This window comes from Pan paniscus, chromosome 6 (genome assembly GCF_029289425.2).
Source record: "Pan paniscus chromosome 6, NHGRI_mPanPan1-v2.0_pri, whole genome shotgun sequence".
In the NCBI taxonomy this organism is placed as follows: domain Eukaryota; kingdom Metazoa; phylum Chordata; class Mammalia; order Primates; family Hominidae; genus Pan; species Pan paniscus.
Genome location: NC_073255.2, coordinates 176,788,394 through 176,814,382, shown reverse-complemented (window position 1 = coordinate 176,814,382; position 25,989 = coordinate 176,788,394). Strand labels below are relative to the sequence as shown.

The 25,989-nt window shown below is 49.6% G+C and overlaps 1 protein-coding gene across 3 annotated transcripts in view; it reads right to left on the bottom strand.

Annotated features, from left to right (window-relative positions):
• Positions 1 to 526: 526 nt before the first annotated feature.
• The window catches only part of TBXAS1 (thromboxane A synthase 1), a 185,574-nt gene continuing 160,111 nt past the window's right edge, over positions 527 to 25,989 (bottom strand). For 2 of the 3 annotated variants that reach the window (XM_034965091.3, XM_008965963.4), the window contains 4 exons: positions 13,868 to 13,959; positions 4,948 to 5,085; positions 2,974 to 3,136; positions 527 to 781 (listed from right to left, as the gene is read on the bottom strand). In XM_034965091.3, coding sequence (XP_034820982.1) covers positions 707 to 781; positions 2,974 to 3,136; positions 4,948 to 5,085; positions 13,868 to 13,959 — 468 coding nt within the window. In that variant the 3' untranslated portion in view covers positions 527 to 706. The remainder of the gene's footprint in view (positions 782 to 2,973; positions 3,137 to 4,947; positions 5,086 to 13,867; positions 13,960 to 25,989) is intronic. The other variant, XM_034965090.3, reaches the window with a different exon arrangement.

Here is a 25,989-nt window from a genome sequence, read left to right as displayed (position 1 = left end):
GTATTTTTAATAGATATGGGGTTTCACCATGTTGGCCAGACTGGTCTTGAACTCCTGACCTCAGGCAATCCACCTGCCTCAGCCTCCCAAAGTGCTGGGATTACAGGTGTGAGCCACCGTGCCCGGCCGATACAGTGTTCTTTAAAAGAAAAAGTATATCATTTTTCAGACTCTCATTTTTCTGTCGATTGAAACTTGACTGTAAAGTTGGTACTACCCTACCTAGGAAAATCAAAGCATAATAAAGCTTTGGAACCACTGCTGAGGTTGAACTTCTGATAAATGTCATTCTCTACAACTCCACAATGCATGAGAAGCTGAAAGAGCCACGAGCTGGTGCCATCAGGACAGGCTTACCTGGGGGTCCTCATGTGCCCTGCACCATGGATTCCTTTCAGCACAAGCCTGGGACTTCCTTTAAAACCCCACATTCTCAGTTGTTTTGTCAAAACTACATTTTCACTTATTTATCAGCAATTCTTCATTTAGAGAGAGCACTGGTTCAAACCCCATTGGCAATGTCAAAACCAAGTGCAACAAATGTTTATTAAGCATTTAGGAAATGTTATGTAAAGAACCTCTTATCCTTGCATGCCAGGCACTCTTTCAGTCACTTCAGTGACATTTTTCCAAAATTCTGAACATCCACACTTAGGGTTTTCTTTGAATTTGGGGGTGCCCTCCCCCCACCCGGCAGCCTTCTGTGTCAGCGGGATACAATCTTGACATAGACACCATTTTTTGGACCTAGGGCAGATTTGGATTCTAGCTGCAGCGGTACCTAAAATAGAGAAAATTAAAATATTTGTCAAAGAGACAGTAGCATCTCACTGTATAAATGAAGACTTGGAGGTTCAAGAAGGCCAAGTCCGTTGTCCAAGGTCACACAAGAAGAAAGCAGAGAGCAAAGCCCCAAACCTATCTTTCAGTGACTCCAGCCATCCCTGCTGATCCTCCCCATCTCACTCCCCAGTCCTGGCCAGTAACTGAGCAATGCCCTCTGGCCCAGGGGCTCTGGGGAGAGCAACTTCATGCTGTTCCTGCTCATGTGTGCTGTGGTCTGGCCTCACTGACATCCAGAAAGCTTTCCTATGTCCAGCTTAAAAGGCAGAGCCAGTGGTGGACTGGGGACTTTGAAGAAAAACCAAAGAATTACTCGAGGAGTTGGGTTTCCTCTGGAGCTGAGTAAAATGATGACCCAGTGGCTAATGTGACAGCAAAGAGTCACCAGGGTCTTAGTGCTTGGGGCTGTACGTGTCTCCTGTGGGAGCCATAGCCCTTAAAGGCATCTGAAAAAGCTGCAGGCCCCAGCACTTGTCTGAGCAGACAAGGAAGAACGGGGAGCCCTTGACTCCTGGCTGGTTCTTAAGCCGGGGAGTGCCAGGCATAAGCAGCGTTTTGGGAGACTGGTCTGGCTGCTGTACTGTATGTTGAAATCGTGGGGAAGTGAGATAAGCCCCGCACACGTGGAAGCCCCGATGCAGTGGGGCTGCTCCTCCGTCTGCCCCTTGACCTCACTTGGTTTGGCTCTGCTCTGCTGATCTGCCCCTCCCTGTCTCCAGCCCAGAGTATGTGGATGTGTTCACTTTCAGTACCTCAGACTCTATGTCCCCCATCCAAGCTCATTATTCCTCCAGGACCAGCAGCTGGTCCCAGGTTCTCTGTCAGAGGCACTGCCTGTCTCAATCTAGAATTGTTGCTATCTGTCAACTGTGTCCTTATGCCTTCCTATGCCTGCCTGTCCAGGTCTGCAGCTGAACAGTGGGTTCCGGATGGCAGGACCAGCATGAGGATAGGTGCAGGGGACAGCAGTGGTCAGGATAGGCAGGGAATAGCTAACGCTGTGCAGAGACGTAGCCAGATGTCAGGAAGGAGGGAGAGCTTGGGAGTGGGCAGGATCTGGGTGAGGACCCCTGTTTCTCTCATCTCTGGCTGCTTATCCATTTGCTCATTAATGTTTGTTGAATGAATGAGTGAGCACCTGTCATGGGCCTGGCATTAAGCTAGATGCTGGAAAGTCCAACAATGAATATGACAGACTGGGTCCCTGCCATCACGAAGCCTGCAGTCCTGCTGTGTGGCCTTAGGCAAGTTATTTAACCTCTCTGAACTTTGATTCCTCATCTAAAGAATGGGAATAGTCACTCCTACTCTGCAGGATTGCTGTGAGTGTGAAAGCGGGGGATATAAGCTCCCTGACCTGTTGAGGAATTGGTCTGCTGGTTCTGGAGTGTGTGATGTCGGGGGGAGATAGGGCTGGAAAAGTGGGTGAGGCCCCATTTCAGGAGAGCCCAGCTCTCTGGGTGAGGACAGGGTCTGTGCACCAGTCTAGGACCTCAGGAATGAAGGCATATGTTGTTGGGAAGAGGCTGTGTCACCACCTGTGAGAGGGACCAGGCTGTGGCCATGGGGACACGTGAGTGTCTGCACAAGGGGGGAAGGCAAAGCTGGGGGTACCCTTCAAGGAGCTGAAACCCCTCAGCTTTCCCTCCAAGCAGACAGCACCTTGCTCTGTCAGGAGGAGCCAGAGGAAGTGTCCCCAGCTTCTGTAGGACAAGCCATGCACCCCCCCACCCCGCAAAGGCAGGCACATGTCACAACTGCAAATGCCATTGTCTGTGTGCCCTTTGTGGAAGTGGGAAGACCTACAGCAAGGTGAGGTCCAGCCCTGGTGTGCAGAGAACAATACTGATAACAATGGTTAACATATGCTCGGGTTGGCTTGCCAGGGCTTACCTGAGCGCTGTGTGAACTCACTGGATCCTCACAGGATGTTGAGAGGTAGAGGGTGTTATTATTATCATCCCCACTTTACGAATCAAGAAACTGAGGCCGAGAGAGGTTAAGGAGCTTGCCCAAGCTCACGGAGGCAGAGCCTGATGTTGCCCCCAGGCTGGCCTGCTCTCACGCAGAGAACTGGGGTGGCCCTCCCACCCCTGCCCCTGCCCCTGCCTCTGAGCAGTGGGGCCTCACCTGGGTCTCAGGGCAGGCTTGGAACCGGAACTTGTGCAGCACGTGGAGCAGTGTCAACTTGACCTCAAGCAGCCCTAGACGCACCCCGAGGCAGCTCCGTGGGCCGGCCCCGAAGGGCAGGTACGTGAAGGGCCGGTGCTGCTGCCGGGCCTCAGCCGTGAACCTGCAGGTCCGTGTGGTCAGGGCTGGCCCAGAACACCCGCTCCCTCCCCTCTGCAGCCCTGTGCTCCAGCTGAGCCACCCCTGCATCTGAGACAAGGATGTCTCCAAGGCTCTGGGAGCTGATGGCTGCTCATTCCTGAGCCTCAGTCCCTCTCTGCTCCTGGCCTCCTGTCTTCCTGCACAGCCCCAGAGGCAGAGCTGAATTCACAGAATCACCTGGAATGTCCACAGCTCCCTCCCTGCCTCTCCTTAGGAATTCAGTGTGTGGCTAATAAGCCCACAGACTCACTGCCACCCACAATCAGAGTCTAAACACGGCATCCCTGAACCCCAGGGCTTGGTGATCACCCTCACCTGGGCCCATGGCACCACCTCCCCTCCCACAGGATGACCCAGCCACCACCTGCTTGCTTCCTTGGCAGGGTACCGGGCACCTCAGCACCTCCTGGGCCCTCCCTGGGGGGCGTGTCCTGCTGGCTTGCCCTGCAGGTCTCTTGAGCCACACTGGCAGCCCCTCTCCTGCCCATGTTTGCTTTGCAGGCCCCTGCACTGGACACTTGAACCACTGGAAGCTGCAGTACCTGGAGAGCTGGAGGCCCTTCCTCAGAACTGCTGAATCTCCTACGAAGTAGTGCATTTGCCTGCAGCGTGTGTCCCATGACAGTGAAGCTAGGTGGCACTCACTGTTCTGTAACAGCGAGCTCACTTTTTACTACCCCTGGGCTTTATTGTGAGGCTGTAAGCCCTGTGGCTGCGGCGTGTTCAGGAGCTGCTGACTGTGGAATATTGTTTGTGTAGATCCCATTGCTCACATTTTCCCAGTGACTGGGTCGTAGGCTTGGGCTGAATTCAGTTGGAGCCATGAAAGGTGAAAACACAACTGGTGCCGGGCCAGCCCTTCCCTTGCCAGATCACACACACAGTATATTGACTGGTTCTGATGAGGACCAGAGTGTGGGCCGCCTGCTCAGATGTTTCCAATCACAGAGCCCAGAAATGAAAGGAGACAATGAACCAAAGCCAGGTGGTGGAAGGCGGGGACCCAGGTCAACCAGTGGATCACATGAATTTAGATTCATGGAGACATCAGCTGAAGCTGTTGTTTTGGCATAGATGCCCGTTTTTTAAAAAGGAAATGATGTTCTGTTACTTTCCAGTGCAGACCTGAAATACAATCCTGTATCCCATGTCCTGGCTTGAATGAATGGAAGACAATCATTTGAAATTGCCTTGTTCCTTGCATGCAGGGCTGCCAAAATGCTAAATCTCTGGATTCAGTTTGGACCTTGAAAAAATGGTATAATTATTTATTTATTTATTTTTATTTTATTTATTTATTTATTTTTAGACAGAGTCTTGCTCTGTCGCCCAGGCTGGAGTGTAGTGGCACCATCTCGGCTCACTGCAAGCTCTGCCTCCTGGGTTCACGCCATTCTCCTGCCTCAGCCTCCCAAGTAGCTGGGACTACAGGTGTCCGCCACCAAGCCCAGCTAAGTTTTTGTATTTTTAGTAGAGATGGGGTTTCACCGTGTTAGCCAGGGTGGTCTCGATCTCCTGACCTTGTGATCCACCCACCTTGGCCTCCCAAAGTGCTGGGATTACAGGCATGAGCCACCGCGTGTGGCTAAAAAATGGTATAATTATTTCCTTTGGAAATTATGTCTTGCAAACATCTATCTGAATTGCCATAACTTTTGACTATTTGGGGACAATTTTGCTAAGTCTGTGCCTCCTGGCTGCTGCCTCCACTGGTAAATTTCTATCCCACACACTCACATCCCTTCAGAGCTTTTTAAAAGGGGCAGTACTCACCTTTCAGGGTTGAAGGTCTCCGGGCTTGGCCAGTGCTCAGGGTCATGGTGCAGGGCACCCACGGCCATCTCTAGCACAGCGCCTGCGGGGATGCGCTGCCCCAGCACCTCGCAGTCCTGAGCTGCCTCCCGTGTGAATCTGAGGGAAACACCAGGTCGAGGGGTGGGTACAGAGAAGAGATGAGGAGCAGAGCTTGGGGCGTGCTGGACAGGCAGAGTCTGAGTGTGAAGGGGATCAGGGGCAGGCAGCATGGTGTGTGGAATGAGGCTGGGGACAGAGGACCCCCTGCTCAGCCCCCTTCCCAGGGTGACCAAGCCCCCACCCCATTACCACTCACTGCCCAGGAGCCTGCAGCCCCGAGGCTAGGCTCGCTTGGTCCTTGATGAAAATGTACTCATCCATCCCTTCATGCATCCATTTGTCAAGCACCAAAGGGCCCCTCTTGTGCCCCATGTTGGGGTGCAAAGTGCTTTGGAAGGATTGCTTTCGTAGTGGGGGCTTGGAGGGTCATTCCTGGGCCACAGCCTATCCTATCTTCCCATTCACAGCCAAGCCTCTTAAAATTGCCCTTGCTCACCCTCTAGCTCCCTTTCCTCCCATTTTACTGACTAGTCTTCTGCCTGGCATCTGTCCCCTCCCTCCTGTGGATGGTCCCCATGCCAAGATCCCCAAAGAACATTTATGGGTACATCTGATGAATACTCCTCAGTCTTCATCTGACTTGGTCTGTCTATGTCATTGATTGTCTTCCTCTTGCACATTTCTTTGGTTTGTTTTTCTGTTTTAATTTTCATTAGGAAATAATTCTGAACTTACAGAAAAGTTGAAGAATAGTACATTAGATACCCATGTATTGTTTACCCAGATTCACCTGCTGTTTTTTGCTGCATCCTCCTCCTCCTCTTCTTCTTCTCCTCCTCCTCCTTCTTTCTTCTTCTTTTTTTTTTTTTTTTTTTTTTTTTTGAGACAGGGTCTTGCTCTGTCACCCAGGCTGGAGTGGCACAATCTCTGCTCACTGCAACCTCTGCCTTCCAGGTTCAAGCAATTCTCCTGCCTCAGCCTCCCGAGTAGCTCAGACTACAGGTGTGTGTCAACAGGCCTGGCTAATTTTTGTGTTTTTAGTAGAGATGGGGGGTGGTTTCACCATGTTGGTCAGGCTGGTCTCGAACTCCTGACCTCAAGTGATCCCCTGCCTCGGCCTCCCAAAGTGCTGGGATTACAGGCATGAGCCACTGCACCTGGCCTGTGTCCATCATCTTTACCATTCTCTGTGTGTGTGTCTGTCTCTCTCTCTCAGACACACACACACATGCACACACACATTTCTTTCCTTGATTTCTCCCTCATTGGCAGGCTCTTCTGCATCCACCAGCCTCTTAAATCCTGGCACTTCCCAGGGATTTCATCTGCCCTCCCAGATTCAACTTCCATTATCTCCTAAGCCTCCTACCTCAGCCCCAGCCTGAACCCCAGGTTCCAATTTCTACCCACAGACCCGGCCTCTTCCTCGAGAGGTCCACAGAATCCTCGAAGTCGGCCTGAGCAGCAGCAGGTCATCAGAATCTTCTCCTCCTTCTGTTTCCCACACAGGCTTGAGAAAGCCAGAAACCAGAAGTCATCCTGTACTCGTCTCTCCCCGTCTGCAGATTCATCACTGGTCTTTCGTATGGTGCCATCTCTCCAGTTTTACTGCCATCTCCTTAGTTTAGATTCTCGTCTCTCATTGACCTCTTTGCAAGCCAGTCTTCTCATGACAACCAGAGCCATGTCTCTGACATGTAGTTTTGTCTGCTTCTTCCCAAGGATGGGCTGCCTAGAACAGGGAGCTGGAGCTGGGGCAAGACCCAGGTACTTGAGGCTGTATGGCCCCAGAGCTGAGGCTAGAGTCGCAGTTAGCTGGTGAAACCTGTAGCTCAAAGTCAAGGGCAATCAGTGGGTGAAGTGAGGCCATGAATCGGAGAAGGCAGCAGATCAGAAGCCAGGAAGATGGGCAGTGACTTGCAATGCACAGTGAGAGGTAGTTTAGGACCTGGGTTTGGGATTAAGGCCATGAGCAGGTCAGGTGTGTTGGAGGCTGCTGGTGTTGATGCAGTCTCCAGGTTTGCCTGGTCAAGCTGCCTTCAGGGCTGAGCCTCAGGCTGGTGTTCAGGGCTCCTGGTGCTGTGAGATCACACCCCAATCTGACTGCTGGAGCCACTGCAGCTTGTGAACAATCTGAACCACCTTCCAGTCCCCCAGCTTGGGTCTCCTCTGTGAGGCCTGCCAGTGAGAGCCCTTCCTGGTTCCTGGGAGAGTTCTAGCTTCCTCACCTCACCAGTTTCTTACAACCAACACCCGTGACTCAAGAAAGCACCACTGAATCTCTCTTCCTTGCAACTTGAAATCCCAGCATGGCTCTCTTAAGCTTGTACCTTGTTGTTTATGGCCCAGCAGTTGACCCTGGGAAATGAGTCTACCTGGAGCCACACAACTCAACTCTTGGAGTTAGCATCGAGACCACCTGTGTCAGTGACTTCCTCTCTGCTCCAGAAAATTCTTGCCGAGGAAGATAAACCTCTGAACCAAGAAATAGCTTCACTGTTGGCTTCAGGAAATTAATGCAAACTAATTTGTCTGAGCAAACCGCTTTCCTATCAGGACAATGGTTTGCTTGCGTGAGCAAACAGTTCACTTGCCAGACAACAGTCTTACCTGTCAGAACTCCCTTCAACTCACCTACCTGTATTCACTCATTCCTAAATTGTTATGTCATACATCTTGCCCCAATTTCTATTTTTTTTTTTTTTTTTTTTTGAGATGGAGTCTCGCTCTGTTGCCCAGGCTGGAGTGCAGTGGCGCGATCTCAGCTCACTCATCTTGCCCAATTTCAAATATTCCTTGCTACAAAAGACCTACCTTAAACCTCTGTAACCCAAACTCCAAACCTTATAAGTGTCCTTTCCTGATCTGCTGGCTTTGAGTTCCTGTTAAACAAACGTGCTGTCACTCTTCAGACCTACATGCAACATTCTAGAAACAAAATTCGAGGTGGAGAGGTGAAGAACCGCTCTCTTCCTGAACTTGGGTAGACTTTTGGACTTCGAGTGTTGAGCACACGCTCTCAAGAGTTCTGGTCATGGCCGAGTGTGTGGTGGCTCATGCCTGTAATCCCAGCACTTTGGGAGGCAGAGGTGTGTGGATCACCTGAGGTCAGGAGCTGGAGACCAGCCTGGCCAACATGGTGAAACCCCGTCTCTACTAAAAATACCCAAATTAGCCAGGCATGGTGTCGTGCGCCTGTAGTCCCGGCTACTCAGGAGGCTGAGGCACGAGAATCGCTTGAACCCGGGAGGAGGAGGTTGCAGTGAGCTGAGATCGCACCACTGTACACCTGAGCGACAGAGCGAGACTCCGTCTCAAAAAAAAAAAAAAAGTTCTGGTTACAGGTGATTTGGGATTTTAAAGGATGAGATAGAGCCTTTTAGGACGAGGGCAGAATTACAGCCCCAGCTTCTCTTTATCACCTCCCTGCACCTCTCAGCCCACCCCCTTCCCAACTACTTTTGTGACTATAGGGTTCGATTGAGAAGTCTCTCTCTGACTTCAGCATTATCCCACTTCAACAGATCTGGCTCACAGCAAGAAAACCAAGCCCCACTTCCTGCCTCCTACCTTCCAGACTTCAGGCCATTTCCTATCCCAGGTAACATGGGGGTTGGGAGGAGACACTGGTCACACCCTCTGTCAAGGCTTGTCCTCGAGATACCCTCCCTACGTAGCAAAGTTCTGTTTCCCTAATGAATCCTGTACACGGGCTCCCACTCCTGCTCCTGTCTGTACCACTCCCACGTGCCTGGAATCCATGAAAAATCTTCTGAGTCTTAAGTCCTTAACATAGGACATGAGAACATCTAATGAGGACAGGCTCAAACCGTCCATCAGCTGCCATGATAATTCTGGAATATTGGAACATCAGAATTGGTCCTGGTGAGGCTGGGTTTATTTAGTTATTTATCTGCTCACCTGTTTATTATTTCATTGTGGATATATATATATATATATATATATATATATAAAACATAAAATGGACCATTTGAACCATTTTTCAGTGTGCAGTTCTGTGGTTTTGGTACATTCATTGTGCAGCCAGCACTGCCATCCATCTCCAGAACTTTTTCCTCTTCCCCCACTGAAATTCTGGATCCCTTAAACACTAACTCCCTCCCCTCCCCTCTCCCTGGTCCCTGGCAGACAGCCTTCTACTTTCTTTGTTAATTTGGCTCCTCTGAGTGAGTCCTGGTGAGGGAAGGAAATTTGGGTTTGAAAATCTGTTCCCTGTTGTCTGTGTCTCTACCGATAGCTTGTTCTCCCAGAGAGGAAAATATTTGATCAGATTGTTCATTTTACCCAAGGGCAATGGCACAATCTCATTTATGCTTTACTTTTAAAGGGTAGACTATATATGCTTGTATATGAACATAACATTTCTAGAAGAATACTTAAATTTCTATCTTTCTCTTCTCTAGGGGATGGGATTGGGATGGAGAATGGCAGGATCCTTTTTTTTTTCTTTTTTTTTTATTCTTCATTGTTTAGGGAACTGTTTTTTTTTTTTTTTTTTGAGACAGAGTCTCGCTCTGCCGCCCAGGGTGGAGTGCAGTGGCACTATCTTGGCTCACTGCAACCTCCGCCTCCCAGATTCAAGCAATTCTCCTGCCTTAGCCTCCCGAGTAGCTGGGATTACAGGTTTCTGCCACCATGCCCGGCTAATTTTTGTATTTTTAGTAGAGTCAGAGTTTCATCATGTTGGTCAGGCTGGTCTTGAACTCCTGAACTCAAGTGATCTTCCCTCCTTGCCTCCCAAAGTGCTGGAATTACAGGTGTGAACCACCACGCCCGGCCGGGACTGTTTTTTTTTTTTTTTTTGGTTTTGTTTTGTTTGTATAAGCATGCTATTTTGGCAATATAAATAATTAAAAATTCAAAATAATTCTCTGCTGGATTTTACTTCAAGCTGTAGGATTGGACTTCCCTAAATATCCTAAAGGAAATGCAATGATTACAGTAATTACTGTTATGCCCTGTTCCTGCCCGTAAGAGATTAAAAGCAGCCTGTGGCTTCTTGCTGCTCCCTCTCTGTTATGAGCCTTTCATGTAACAGACAGGAACAGAAAAAGGCCAGGGCGTGGAGAACCCATTGAGATGCTAAGCTGCTAATGCAATTATGTGTGCTTGGAGCTGGTAGCAAACACCAGCACTGAAACCAGGGCAGGCAGCTGGGGTTTGTGATGTCTGTACCCGCAGTTCCAAAGGGGTCAGATGAAGCTGTTCCCTGGCACCCTGCTTGTTCATCTTTTCTGGAAACAGCCTGGACCTGGAGGCAGACCCCCTGGAAGCTGGAAAATAGGGCCTTCCCTTCCCCGTAGACTGAACCTCGTAAGAGATCAACAGAAGCTTCAGAACTGCACCGCACAGCATCCGGGAGTCACCTCAGTGGCGCTCAGACAGGGCTGCTGTGTTTCCCACAAGGGCGATTCTGATTTTCTTTTATGAATAAGTCCAAGTTGTGTCAGCACTTGGGAAAAGTCAACACGCTTTTTGAGATGAAATAAAATAATAAAAATGCTCACTCTCCCTAGATTCACCCCCAAATCCTTTGAGCAGAAGCAGATTGTCCTCTGGTCTGGGTGAGAATTGTGACACCTTGTCTCTCTCATATCTGGTGATCAATAAGAAAAGCCAGCAGAGCTGATAGGGTGAAAAATGCCCATGGAGCAGGTGTGGAGCAGCTGTGAGGCAGGTGTGGAGCAGGTATGGGGCCGGCATGGAGGTGTGGGGCAGGTGTGGAGCAGGTGTGGGGCAGGTGTGGGGCAGGTGTGGGGCAGGTGTGGGGTGGGCATGGAGGTGTGGGGCAGGTGTGGAGTGGGTGTGGGGCAGGTGTGGAGTGGGTGTGGGGCAGGTGTGGAGTGGGTGTGGGGCAGGTGTGGGGCAGGTGTGGACGTGTGGGGCAGGTGTGGGATGGGCATGGAGGTTTGGGGCAGGTGTGGGGTGGGAGTGGGGCAGGTGTGGAGTGGGTGTGGGGAAGGTGTGGGGTGGGTGTGTGTGGGGTAGGTGTGGGGCAGGTGTGGGGCGGGTGTGGGGCAGGTGGGCGGGTGTGGGGCAGGTGTGGGGCGGGTGTGGGGCGGGTGTGGAGCAGGTGTGGAGCAGGTATGGGGCCAGCATGGAGGTGTGGGGCAGGTGTGGGGCGGGTGTGGGGCGGGCATGGGGCAGGTGTGGAGCAGGTATGGGGCTGGCATGGAGGTGTGGGGCAGGCGTGGGGCGGGTGTGAGGCGGGTGTGGAGGTGTGGGGCAGGTGTGGAGCAGGTATGGGGCTGGCATGGAGGTGTGGGGCAGGCGTGGGGTGGGTGTGGGGCGGGTGTGGAGGTGTGGGGCAGGTGTGGAGCAGGTATGGGGCTGGCATGGAGGTGTGGGGCAGGTGTGGGGCGGGTGTGGGGCAGGTGTGGGGTGGGCATGGAGGTGTGGGGCAGGTGTGGGGTGGGCATGGAGGTGTGGAGGTGTGGGGCAGGCGTGGGGCATGTGTGGGGAAGGGGCGGCTCAGGAGAGCGAGGCTGGATGGAAGCTGTCCATTCCACTGTCCAACCAGTGCCGGCGCTCCTCCCTGCACACATCATGCTGCAGGCAGCTGAGCGGGCACTGCAGTTCCACCTGTGCCACCCACTGCCTCTTGCCTGCTTCTGCAGGGCCAGCCAAGCAGGTGTGTGTCCCCATTTAACCCGTAGGAAGGAGAGGCATGGAGCAGCATGAGGCTCACGATCACACAGTAAACCAAGGCCAGGGCCGAGATGGTCTTCTGACGTGCCCTCTAGACCTGTTAGATGAATTCTAACTACTTCACCCAGGTTCTCTAGTTTCTGTCTGGTCCTCAGGTGAGATCACCAGCTTCCTGGTCCGCCTGCACCAACTTCCTTTTCTGCTCTGCTGTTTATAACGTGTCAGTGGAGAATCGGCCACCGCATTTTCATGTTGAAGAGCCTAACCCCTTTGTTATTCAACATGACAGCTAATAAGGTCTTGTCTGATGGATTCGTGGCTGAGTTTAGGTCCAGGAAGTACTGTGTCCATTGATCAGTTTCTGTGCTGTCCTCTTGCTGGAGAACACACCTGTTTGGCTTGGCTGCTCTCCCTCTTGGCCAGGAGCCCTGGTCACCAAGCCACAGCTGGACCCCAGCTACCAGCCAGCTCTGGGGCCCCGTAAGGCCTTCTTTCCTTTAAATGGCCTTTGTTCTATTTGATCCCTGAATGCTTTATCTTGAACTTCATTTTAACATGTACACCAGCTGCCCACAATCCCCTTGGAAGAAAGCTGGATATCAATTATGAAAAAAATAAGGCTGGGAGTGGTGGCTCACGCCTGTAATCCCAGCACTTTGGGAGGCCAAGGCAGGCAGATCACCTGAGGTCAGGAGTTTGAGACCAGCCTGGCCAATGTGGTGAAACCCTGTCTCTACTAAAAATACAAAAAACTAGCCGGGCATAGTGGCGGGCACCTGTAATCCCAGTTACTTGGGAGGCTGAGACAGGAGGATCTCTTGAACCCAGGAGGCGGAAGTTTCAGTGAGCCAAGATCACACCATTGCACTCCAGCCTGGGCGACAGAGCAAGACTCCATCTCAAAAAAAAAAAAAAAAGAATAAAAGAAAGAATTGGATGACAGTTTGCAAGAGGCTCCAAAGGAGATCAGGGAAGGGCTGCACATCGGGTCTTAATGCTGGCATGGGGAGAGGGGGCACAGAGCCCCTGAGTGACTGGCCTGCTTCCACACTAAGACCCAAAACCTTGTGTGCTTGAGGACAATGCAGTTCGAATCACGCCACTGGAATTTTCTGTATTTGCTTCTGGACTTGAACATTTGGACAATGTCTACAATTGCATTCTTTGTAATGCTTTTGTGTTGAAATATCATTTTGACCCTCAAATCATCCACATATTGTCTTTAAAAATGGCAAAAGGTATTTCCATATGGTTTATGTGATCTGTTAATTCATAAAAGTGTTGAGTGGAATTTATCACATACGGTTAATGCTTTGTGCTGCTTCTGTTTCTAGAGCCTGAAATCTGGCTGTTACTTCACTCTCTGTAGGGGTCTGGGGACATGAATTAAGATGCCCTTCTCTATGGAGTGCCTTGTTTGGGAGAGTTTGAACGAAGCACAATAGTTGGTTTTGCTCTCAAGATACCCACAGGTTGGTGTGACCGGCTGGTTGGTGTGTACATTAGTGAAATGTCATGGAGTGGCAGATATGTGTCCAAGAATATAACATGAAGTGTATAGTTACAGCTCAAAGTGCTGAGGAGGAAGGGCAGGGAGGACCAGGTGAGGCAAGCCCAACACAGACGTCTTGAGGGGCGGTGAGACGTTTTGGAGGGTGAGTCGTGTTGGAGCTCCAGGATGGGACAGCTGGGGGTGTTGGATGGCAGGAAGGAGCTCCCAGGACTCAGACAGTCCCCTACTGTCTGAATGCCAGCTCCAAGATCAGTCAGGGACTTTTATCTGTTTTATATACAGCTGATTTCCCAATGCTTGGCACAGAGTAGATGCTCAATAAACAATTGCTGAATGAATGAATGAATGAATGAATGAATGAACAGGCAGGGGAAATGGCAAAAGCCAGCAAAGGCTAGGAGACCGAAGGGCCGGCTTGGGCTGGGGAGGAAGGCGGTGTTAAGAAAATGCCAGTGAAGCTTTGAGAAGGTTGTTAACCTGTAGGAAAGCGGGCCAGATATCTGAGGTGCCATGGGGATACAAAGGAACCCAGGACTCAGGCGTTGCCCTCCAGAAACACATGTGGTAACTGATGGAGGAGGGCCCTGACCTGCAGGCTGGGGCAGGGGGTAGGGGTAGGGGGTGGGGACTCGGGCAGGGGAGGGGGCTGCCACACACCTGAAAGCTGGCGGGTACATCCTCAGCGTCTCTGCAATCACCATGTCCAGATAGGGCAGGCCTTCCTCGAGGCTGCAGAACTCAGGGGCCATCTGATGGAGGGGTCGTGACAAAGGGAGAAGTTCGTGTTAGCCCAAATCTCACAGCATTTTGTCTTTTCCTTAAATTTCAATCTCGTTTCCAACTTTGGCAAACATTTAAACAGAAACCCCACAAAATGGAAAGTCAGTATGACCCAAATTGCATCTGATTGGCGCTCAGTGGTTCTATTGTGCTTATATTTCACGGTGCTGGCCTGGGGCTCAGGGGTCTTTGTAATACAGAGAAGTTTGGTTATAAAACTGCAGCGGCAACCACAGCCGCCAGCATTTATTGGGAGCTGACGATGTGGCCGACCAAGTGCAGCATAGAGGTTACCTCGTTTGATCCTCCACTAAGCCAGTGTGGCGACTGTTTCCCCATCTCTTAGATGAGAAAACTGAGGCTCAAAGAGCCTGTCACATGGGTAGTCATGGCACATTATGAAGTCAAAAGGCAAATAGTGAAATAGCAAATAAAAAAGTTTGCCACATCTATAAAGGATTAACAGTAACAAAAACCAAAGAGCTACTATCAATCAGTAGGAAAAGACAACTAGCTAGAAAAATGGTCAAAGGCTATGAACAGGCGAAACACAGAGGCCATATGAGTCACTATGATGAAAAATGCAAGTTCCAATGAGATTCCATTTGCACAGGTCAGATTAGGAACAGCTGGAAAATGCTGATTAGATTTCAGGGGGTGCAAATGTGGGGATCCTAACACCCCCGGGTGACTCTCCTGGAGTGACAGTCTGTCACTCCCTGGCTCCCCATCTTTGGCCTGAAGATGAACACGTGCCCATGAGCTCTTGAGCAGGGTGTGGGCGCACTGGGATTAAGGAAGCTTATTTGCTGCTCTGCCAGTTTGCCCACAGAGGTGGAATGAGTTATCTGGTTGGTAGGTGATGGTCTCACTTTCTTCACCTAGATAATGCTAATCCAGGAGGAGTCCCCAAGGTGGCGGATTGCTTTCTTCTGTTCCCTCTTTTTCCCAGATCAGCAGGAGGCCGGCCTCCAGGGCAAGTCCATTCTGAAGCCGCCAACGTTCCAGTTACAGTCGCTGGGAGGCCTAGTTCCTCTGTCTGCAGGGGGAGCTCTTCACAGTCCTGGAGCAGCCACCTGCCACCCTGCCTGGGATCTCAGCCAGCTCTCAAAGTGAGCTCCGGGATGGGCAAGGGTCAGCAGCAGCAGCGTCACCCGGGAAACTGTTAGAACTGCATCTCGGGTCAGAGGGGTGGAAGGGCAGGGGCCAGGACACATGGAGTCTTGAAGTTCATAGCCAGTATCGTAGCTAATCTATGATGACATAGCCATTCAACATAATGCAGCTGTTTAATGATGCCTATAAGCCACGTTGCAGAAATTATATGTAGTTTAATCCCATGTCTGTGACTGTTTATGAATTTAGAGGGCCAGGGTGGCATTCCTACTTTGTCATAAAAAATAACAAGGTTTGGATGGTTTTCCCAAAGCTCTCCCGTCTGCATTTCTGGGAACGGTTCTAACTTTAGAAGGTTATCACCCAACCCCACACTTCCCACTCCCATCACAGGCCACTGGGGCAGCTGGCTGAGCAAGTGACCAATGAAAAGGACTCTGTGCGGGGGTTAATCCTCTGTGGCACTGTCTTGAGAGTCTTCATAACTTTATCTTTTTTTTTTTTTTTTTTGGAGACAGAGTCTTTTTCTGTCACCCAAGCTGGAGTGCAGTGGTGTGATCTCGGCTCACTGCATCCTCCACCTCCTGGGTTCAAGTGATTCTCCTGCTTCAGCCTCTCAAATAGCTGGGATTACAGGCATCTGCCACCATGCCTGGCTAACTTTTGTATTTTTAGTAGAGATGGGGTTTCACCATGTTGGCCAGGTTGGTCTCCAACTTCTGACCTCAAGTGATCTGCCTGCCTCGGCCTTCCAAAGTGCTGGAGTTACAGGCATGAGCCACTGCACCCGGACGTAACTTTATCTTTGAATCTGTGCTTTGGAAGCCTGGCTTATGCATGGCTCCACCTGTGGCTGCCTCCCACAACCAGCTCTCAGCTGCCTGTGCTCTCCACCTGGCTTCCCCCTTTCTGCCCTGACCTATGGCCACTGTTGCTGTCCACACTTCACAGGGTCCTGGGTACAGGCACAGAGAGGGCCAGGATAGGGTGCATGCACCCTGCAGCATCTCGGGTGGGCATGGTGGTGGCCGTCCCTGCCCTAGGCTGGCAGCACACAGTGTATGTGGAGGGGCCGGCCGGAGGCTGTGTCTTGATGGGGGCAAACCTCTGCCCACCCCTAGCCCAGGTACTGAGGGTGTCATAGCACAGAGGTTTAGAGATCCTTGGAGGTAAGTCTGCTGTGGCTGGCTGGGGAAGGCTGTGGAAAGGGGAGACAGCTGGACCAATTTCCCTAGATCCTGCCTCCCTGGCTGGGTCTCAGTGCATGTGTCTGGTGGCTGACAGGGCCCTTGGATGCCTGGAAGGGTCTGGACTCCCCCCACTCATCCAGTATGTCCAGGCCTGAAAGAGCATCCCCCTTGGGCAAACCTGGAGGCACCTTGTCTTCCTGCTTCCAATCTTTATGAGTTTGGTTTATGTTTGTCTCTTCTGGCCAACAAGTCACAAACACCAATTGTGTAATTTCAGTGGTTCTGCATATAAGTTAAACGCTCTGAAATTTACATTTAAAACTGGCATTGTTTGATATAAAGATGAATGGTAAAATGCTTGCTAATAATTTAACATTGAGTTTTCTTTACTTAGAACAACAGTAAATGGAAAATAAAAAGCACCATGACAAGTCGAAAAAGAGACTGCAGAAGAAACAAAGAAGCTCGCTGAGTACCACGATGGACACGTCCCCCTGCTTTGGGAATAAAGGCTACCACACTTTTATTTCTCACTGGGCCTCATAGATCCTGTAGCCAGCCCTGCAGGCCAAGATTGACTGGCCCAAAGGGACCAGTCTGGAAATTTGGATCTGGGACAAAAAAAAAAGTTTTTCTCCAGCAGGCGGCGATTGAACACAGGGAAGTGGAGACCCATTGTTGCCACATTCGGCCTTGTGGATTAATGAGCAGAAAACAGCAGTTGGCCTCAAGAAAGAAGAAATGAATCAGATGTATACAACAAAGCAGAAGCAAAGGACAGAGAGACCATTTCTTGGTGCCCCATAGAGTTCCAGTTCCTGTTGCCATCTGCTCCTGGCAGGTAGCCCTGTGGGTGGCATCTTGGTCCCTTCCAACAAGTTCTCACTTGCGGCTGAAGTTAGCAACATTCTGAATTCCATTGTCTGCAACCAAACGAATCTTAACAAATGCAGGAATATGCATGCATCAAACAAGAAACAGAGGTGCGGTACACAAAAATAGGGAACTATATCTCAAAAAGAAAAACTGGATCTGGGAGCAGCATCCCTAATGGGTAAATGGTGTTGGTTCCCCAAAGAAAACTGTATGGCTTGTAAGTTGTCACGGTTTGTCAAAGAAAGAAAAATTTTAAAGATAGGCTAAGCGAATTTTGTGTTAGAAAATCAAAGTCTTTACTCTTTCCCTAGATGGGCTTTTCTCTTTTTAACTGTGCTTCTAGGCTTTTAGATCAAGATGCACATGTAGGCCAGGTGCGGTGGCTCACGCCTGTAATCCCAGCACTTTGGGAGGCCGAGGTGGGTGGATCACCTGAGGTGAGGAGTTCAAGACCAGCCTGGCCAACATGATGAAACCCTGTCTCTACTAAAAGTACAAAAAATTAGCTGGGCATGGTGGTGGGTGCCTGTAACCCCAGCCACCCTGGAGGCTGAGGCAGGAGAATCGCTTGAACCAGGAGGTGGAGGTTGCAGTGAGCTGAGATCACAGCCTAGGCATCAAGAGCAAAACTCCATCTCAAACAAACAAACAAAAAGATACATATGTAAAGATCATCTTGGTTCAGCAGTTCTCCGTGTGGCTGCATGTTAGAAACAGCCAGCTTTTTTTTTTTTTTTTTTTTTGAGATGGAGTTTCACTCTTGTTGCCCAGGCTGGAGTACAATGCAAATGGCCCGGTCTCGGCTCACTGCAACCTCCGCCTCCTGGTTCAAGCAATTCTCCTGCCTCAGCCTCCCGAGTAGCTGGGATTACAAGCACCCACCACCACACCTGGCTAATTTTTGTATTTTTAGTAGAGATGAGGTTTCACCGTGTTGGTCAGGCTGGTCTCGAACTCCTGACCTCAGGCAATCCACCTGCCTCGGCCTCCCAAAGTGCTGGGATTACAGGTGTGAGCCACCGCGCCCGGCCAGAAACAGCCAGATTTTTATATGTTTTAGTATAGATGGATGCTTGGGCCCTACTCCCCAGTGTTGGTCTGAGGTGGGGCCTGGGCACCAGCTCTCCCTTTATAGCCCCCTGGCTGTCCTAATGTGCACTCGGGGGCATAGGTCTTTCCGACTGTCCGTCTGAGACCTACCCTAGCGCTTCTCCACACCTGAGGAGTGAACGGATGAGGCAGAGGGACGCACACACCTCCATGTCTTAGTCGAACCAGCGAGACAACAAAACTCAAGTCCCTATCCCACTCACTGGCTGGTCCACCCAGCAGTTGCTGGCTTTGTCTGCAGCTTTCAGGAATAGCAGGGACAGAACGGTCCTGAGCAAATTCTGCCAGCAGAGGGCAGCAAGTGCATGCTAAATGAGGACTCCCCGTCCCGGGAAAGGACCTTGGAAATCCTCCCAGCCATCCTTCATTGACAGAGAGGAGAAAAATGAGGCCCAGAGAGGAAGGCCTGTGAACCCAAAGTCTCAACATAGAATTTATTCTAAGTGTCCTCTTTCATTCAGCAGTTCCTCAGTGGGCACCTTGGATGGGTCAGGTGCGGGACCAGGTGCCGGGGGTCCAAGAAGGCTCTGTCCATTGAGGAAACCGATTCCTAAACAAATCATGACATGGATGTGTAAAGTGTTATCGAATGTGCTTACGAGGAATGCAAAACCAGTTCTGTTTAGGAGATCCTTCATTTACATATTCAAGGAATACATATGGAATTGGCGAGCATGATTCACCAGGCACTGTGCTAGGCCCGGGAGACGTAACTTTAAAATGCACGGACATGTCCCAGCCTCTCGGAGCTTCCAGTCTATCAGGATGCAAACAAGTGGATAAGGGTGAGATGGGAGAACAGATGAGAGACACACATCACCCACATTTGGGATCAGGGACTCTGTGAGGAGGAAGCGACAATGTCCAGGCTGAGATTTTTAGGATGAGTGAGAATAAGCCAGTGAAAAGCGGATGGGCTTGTTCAGAGGCTGCTGCAACCAACCTAAAACAAATATGAATCAATCAGGGAACTGTGAATCCAACAGGATATTTGATGCTCTCAAGGAATGAACATTCATTTTGGTTTTAGTTGATAATGGTATTGTGGTCATGTTTAGAAAAGAATTCTTATCGGCCAGTCATGGTGGCTCACGCCCATAATCTCAGCACTTTGGGAGGCCGAGGCAGGGGTGTCACTTGAGGCCAGGAGTTCGAGACCAGCCTGGGCAACATGGTGAAATCCCACCTCTACTCAAAATAGAAAATAGCCAGGTGTGGTGGTGGGCACCTGTAATCCCAGCTACTTGGGAGGCTGAGGCAGGAAAATTGCTCGAGCCTGGGAGGTAGAGGTTGCGGTGAGCCGAGATAGCGCCACTGCACTACAGCCTGGGCGACAGGCCCTTGGCACACCCGGTCCTCTGTCAGCACCTCCAGGCACCAATGTTACCAACAGCTAGTGAGGGTGCTGTGGGTCTGCTGGGCCTGGAGTGTAACAAAAATGTGGGGGACTGAGCAGAATATTCTTTTATTTCAAGGCAGGAAGCACCTGAAGGTTCTGTGTTTCCAAAAGATAACATGAAAAGCCATCCCCCAGGGTTCTCTCTGCCTCCTGTTTCAAAGGCCAAATTACTGAGAATTAGAGTTGGGGGGAAATCTCAAAATCAGCCTGTGCTGTCCACACCCAATGAGGAAGCCCCCCTGCAGCCCCTCCCCCTGACCTTGGCCTGGCTTTGGGTCCCACAAGGGAGGCAAAGGGCAGGGTTCTGTTCCGGGTCTGTAACCCTTAGCCACGGCCTTGGGCCAGTCGTCAGGACAGTATCGACAGGTCCCCTCGTCTGTAATGCTGTCCCACCCATCTTGCAGAGTAGAGTGAACAAGAAGATGAAGGTGGAAGTCTTTGGCAACTGGAAAGTACCTCCTAAGCAGGTGATATTTCTGTTTGAACACATTCAGTGGCGGGAAAGCTTATTTCAACATGAGGCGCTCTGCTCTCTCTATTGAACTAGGCTAATAGGATGTGTTAAGGGAGACAGAAATTCTAAAATCCTATCAAATTCATTTCAGCTGGGACTTATTTTATAAAATAACTGCTCTTAGAGGGTTGAAAATTACATATTGGGAAACATGGAAATAAAGAAAATAAACAGAATCTTTACCTAGTGGTTTACATTCTCAAACCAGAGTTTCTTCATTTTGGGGGAGACTTTTTCATATGTAGTTGATTTTCAATGGGCAGTAACTTCTAATTTTATTCCTAAGATTCTTGGTCTCTTAGTCTTTCCATCATATAGTTTAGGATCTAGAAACCAATATGTGTTTGTTTATTTTCTTGCTCTGTGGCCCAGGCTACAGTGCAGTGGTGCTGTCATAGCTCACTGCAGCCTTGAACTCCTGGGTTCAAGCGATCCTCCTGCCTCAGCCGCCAGAGTAACTGGGACTACAGGTGCAAGCCACCATGCCTGTCTAATTGTTTTTTGTTTGTTTGTAGAGATGCGGGGACATCTCACTTTGTTGCCCAGGCTTGCCTTGAACTCCTGGACTCCAGTGATCCTCCAGTCTCAGCCTCCTAAAGTACTGGGATCACAGGCATGAGCCACTGTGCCTGGCCCAATATTTAAATACATTTAAATACAATAGATTAACCTGATGGTTTAGGGAACTAACTCTATGGGCAATCTATCGATAAATCCTTTTATGTAGGAAATAACAGTACTGCCCTCTCCTATTAATCTCTTTTCTATATTTATCATTTTGTGTATCATTTTCTCTGAAAGCTAGACACACACACACAGTCACACACCTACACATATGCCACACACTGGGTGTGTGTGCAGATGTCATCTGGAGTATAAATGAGAAAAAGAAAATAAAAATGTCATTGCTTTCACAAAGATTTTTCCTGGAGATTCATGGACCTAATAGAAAAATTATCATTTTTCTATGTTGTTAAAGGAAATAGAAGCAGAGGTGGCTTCAGTTTTGTTCTTCAGAGCAGTAGGAACAGCAGCATCTAGTTATACCTACCCAGCTGTCACTAGACTTGGTCTTATACTAAGAAGTAGGCCAAGTGATGCTGGCCCTTGCCCTCTAGAAGCCGGAGCTGGAAATCCCTTAAGCACAAGGACAGCTTGGGGCAATACAGCCATATGAAGAATAAAGATTTCCATTCGCTCTGATTCTCCAGGGACTGTGGGACTATAATATGAAACCAAGCCGTGGAAAATGGGGTGACCTTCGCTTTGCCCTTCTGACCATAAACCAGAGGCAAAGCCCCTCACCCTTGCAACTGGTTTCCAAGAGGAGCCCTGAGTTCTATTTTTTTTTTTTTTTTTTTTTTTTGGAGACAGAGTCTTGCTCTATCCCCCAGGCTGGAGTGCAATGGCACAATCTCGGCTCACTGCAACCTCCACCTCCCGGGTTCAAGCGAGTCTCATGCCTCAGCCTCCCAAGTAGCTGGAATTACAGGCGCCCACCACCACGCCCACGTAGTTTTTGTATTTTTATAGAGACGGGGTTTTACCATGTTGGCCAGGCTGGTCTTGAACTCCTGACGTCAGGTGATTCACCCACCTTGGCCTCCCAAAGTGCTGGGATTATAGGCGTAAGCCATGGCGCCCGGCCAGCCGAGTTCTTATGGCAAGGTTGGGAGGGAGCTGAGGTTCTCTGAGCTCTGACATTTCACCTTCTAGATCCCATAGCTCTGTTGTCTGAGTGGGTCCAGTGAGCAGTTTCAAGGCTTGCAGGGAGATACGATGGAGGTTTGGTTACGAGAGGGGGTGATAAATCTTTCCATCCACATTGCTGGCTTCCCTGGCCAATGCCCAGATAGTCCTCCGTGCTAGCTTCAATAATTTGGCAGATTTAGATGTTGAAATTCATCCATACTCGAGAAAAAGTAATTAAGAGAGTGTACATGGCATCTATTTATACCTGCTTTAGAAGGGGACAGAACCCGTCTCATAAAAACACAGGGATTATTCCAGGTGTTTTTGTACTCTGAGGCCCAGGCCATTAAGGGTTTAGGTGCAGAGATGTAATGAAAAAACATAAACCAGGCTGCGTGCGCACACAAACACACACCCCACGGGGCATCAGTCTTCTCCATGATGTCTCTGGGCTGAGCTTCACTGACAGTGCTGACCCGCTGCAGAAATTGCTGTCTGCAGAGATCTAGAATAATAATAGTGTTTTGCCTTGTGAAGCACTTTATTGCTCACCAATGGATTTTTACATCCATTATACCATTTGGTCCTCACAACCACACTGTGAGGTAGGTAGAGCAGCTTTTATTGTCTATTTTATAGATGAAAAAAAAAACAGAGATTTGGAGAGGTGAAGTGACTTGTCCCAGGTCGCACGGCCAGTTAATGGTAGAGTTGGAACTGAATCCAGGTCTTCAAATTCCAAGCCTTTTCCATTACCTGGGCCTACCTGGTCTTACCTTCCCTCCCTCCAGCCTTCCCTCCCTTCCTTTCCTCTTGTACATTTTATAGAAGAATAATACGCATATGGAAAAATATGACACAAACACAAACTTAGAGCTCAATGAATTTTCACACTGTAAGCATTCCTGTGTAACCAGCACTTAGACCAAGACAGAACCTTCCAGCACTTGGAAGCACACCCGTGGCCTCTCCCGGTCACATGCCCCTCAGTAGTAACCACTGTCTTGACTTCTAACACGAGAGATTACTTTTGCCTCTTTGTCTTGAACTTCCTATAAATGAAATATTTCCATGCAGGCTTTTTGGTCTGCCTTCTTTTGCTCAGTTTCATGTCTGTGACAGTCACCCATGTTGTGTGTTGTGGTGTGTTCATCCTCGTGATTTGGTGCTCCATTGGGTGAGCTGCCCGGATTTATCCATCCTTTTCCTTGTCAATGGACATTTGAGTTGTTCCCAGGTTGGGGGCCATTATGAATAAAGCCTTATGAACATTCTGGTTTATGGCTTTTGGTGAACAGAGTACAGGTTTCTGTTGGGTGTACATCTGGGTATGGCACTGCCGGGTCACGAGGGATGTGTATGTTCAGCTTTAGTAGATATTGCAAACAGTTTGACAGACAGGTTGTTCACACTGCCTAAAATTTTAACAGTGAATCAGTTGAAAAGCAGCCTGTTGAAATCCTAGTTTCTTCTATTTACTCTAACTGCAGGCTCCTCCCCAATTTCTTCTCCCTTCCTTGCTAATATTCTGAAATGTAACCACTATCTCTATTCCAGGAAAGGACTGAGAGAAAGAAATAGGGCATTGTTTTGGGAGCTGAGTTATTTATTCATATAGTGTGTGTGTGTAGTGGGGGGAGGGGGAAATAGGAACAAATAAAACACATCTAATTACCTAATTTTAAAAATTGCCCCAATTATCAGACACAAGCACTGAGCACTCATAAGCAAAAACGCATTCCAACATCAACTAGATTCGAGTCTTTGAATTATCTGCTGTTTGGTAATATTTAGGATTCTGTTTTTTCCATTAGTATGGAACATTCACAGCTGACTGTATATGATGTTGAAAGAAATAAGCCCCTAAGTAAGTGATAGTTAAATCACCTAGCCCACTTTCTCTGCACTGGGAAGTGAGTGGACCACATTTAATTTGCAGAGAAAATGCTTTTGTTCACTCACCCCACAGATCCTGGTTCCCTCTATTTACTCTGATTAGCAGAGTGTGTGGGGTGAGGGGCAGGGAAAGAGAGGGGATAAGATACGGTTCTATGCCATATAGAACTTACTCTGTATTTGGGAAATCATTTATTTGTTCATTCACAGATTTATTTTTATGGTAATAGGGAGCCACTGAAGGTTTTTGATGAGTCAAGATAACATACTGAAAATGGCTTTGTGTGATCTGACAACGACATGTAGGATGGCTGAGGTAGAAAGAGTTGGGAAATAGGTCAATAAGACAGGAGGTTCTTGCAATAGTCCAGGCAAAAGTGAGGTGCTCCAATCACAAGGCCAGTAGTCAGAATGGGAAAAGGGGCTGAAAGAGAGAAGCCTTATCAGCAGTGGCTGTCTATCTTGGCTGTTCCCTATTGATGCTGGGGCCCATCCCAAAACATTTCCACTTAATCGGTCTGGATTGGGGTGCAGGAATTGGTATTGTTTTAGAAGTCCCCCAAGGGATTATCACATGCAGCCTGGATTTCAGAATCACTGTCATAAAGGAAGCTCTACCAGGGGGGGTGAGGGTGTTGGGATTTAACGGGTCAGGGAATGAAGAGAGATGAAAGGGATTCCCTGGTTTCATTCCTAAGTGGCTGAGAGAAAGACAGAAAGAGGACCACATGGGTGGGGCAGCATCTTCCAGGGGAAGGAGATCAGCTTTTGCAGGATTTTGCTGGAGGCTCCCACCACCACCCCACCTGGGTGAGACCGTGAGCAGCTTGGCGTAGAAGTGGGGAGATGGTGTCGCACAGACGGGGATGAGTCCTCTGGGATAGGGGTAAGAAAAACAAGCACAGAGCCAAGCATTGAACCTTAATGCTTCCCAGGGGAAGGTGGCAGGGCAACTGGAAAGTAAGGGACCCTGGAAAACATCTCAGATCTCCTGGACAGTGCCTGGGAGATTCAAGACTAAGAGAGACCATTGATGGCTGGCACAGTGGCTCACGCCTGTAATCCCAGCACTTTGGGAGGCTGAGGTGGCAGGATTGCTTGAGGCCAGGAGATCGAGACCAGCCTGGACAACATAGTGAAACCCCATCTCTAAAAAAAAAAAAATGCCAGACATGGTGGTGTGCACCTGTAATCCCAGCTACTCGGGAGGCCGAGGTGGAAGGATCACTTGAACCTAGGAGTTTGAGGCAGAGTGGACTATGATTGCCAGTAATAATAATGATAATAATGAAGAAGAAGATGCGCCATTATATTTGTCAACTATGGCAGGGACAAGGCCAAAACCAAGTCAGTGGGGTCGCAGGATGAGTAGTTAGAGAGGGGATGAATGAGAGGGAGTGAGGGGAGACTGGCAGACTGCTTCTACCAGGCACACTGAAAGAATTTGGGAGAACAGAACAAACTGAAGGGAGGCAGGAGCGCATCATCACCCATCTGCAGGGTGAGCCCATGGCCAAGGAGAAGGCAGTGCTGTGCCATGCAGTTGTGGGGGTGGAGCCAGGCCCCATGGCATCAGTCCCAGAAAGAAAGATTCTGACTCCACGTGGGGCAGGATTTTCAAAGGACTACAACTTCACAATGCAATAGGCAAGCCCAGGTCCACCGGGGCTTTTCACACGAGGTTATGGAGCATCTGAAAAGGTCGCTGTGGGATATTCATAGGTCCCTCATCAACAGGAGAGCCACACAAGAGACCCCAAGGTGCCCTCCACCTCTGGACTGGTCTGATTCAGCATGGCCACACCCCCACCCACCCAGGGACAGCCTCGTGACCTTAGCAGATCCTGGTCACTCTGCCAGGCCAAATAAACGTGACGGGAAGGCGGAGAGTCATCAACTTGCCCTCCGCACGCCCCTCCTGCATTTCCCATCCCTCATCTTCGTGTGCATCTCGTTGATGATTTGCTGTAGGAGTCAGAGAGCAGGTCACTAGCTGTTTGGGGAAATGGTAAACAAAGATAAGAGCTTTAAGCACTGGAATTTATTTTTTATCCACTGGCCTAAAAGCAACTGCATGTTAAATTTAGAAAGCTGGTGCCAGACCCCTCCCCGCCCCTCCTGCTTCCTGCTCCTCTTACCGCCCATGGTCAAAGCATGGTCTCAGCTGACTATAGAACGAGATGTGTTTGTAAAGCCCAGGAGTCTT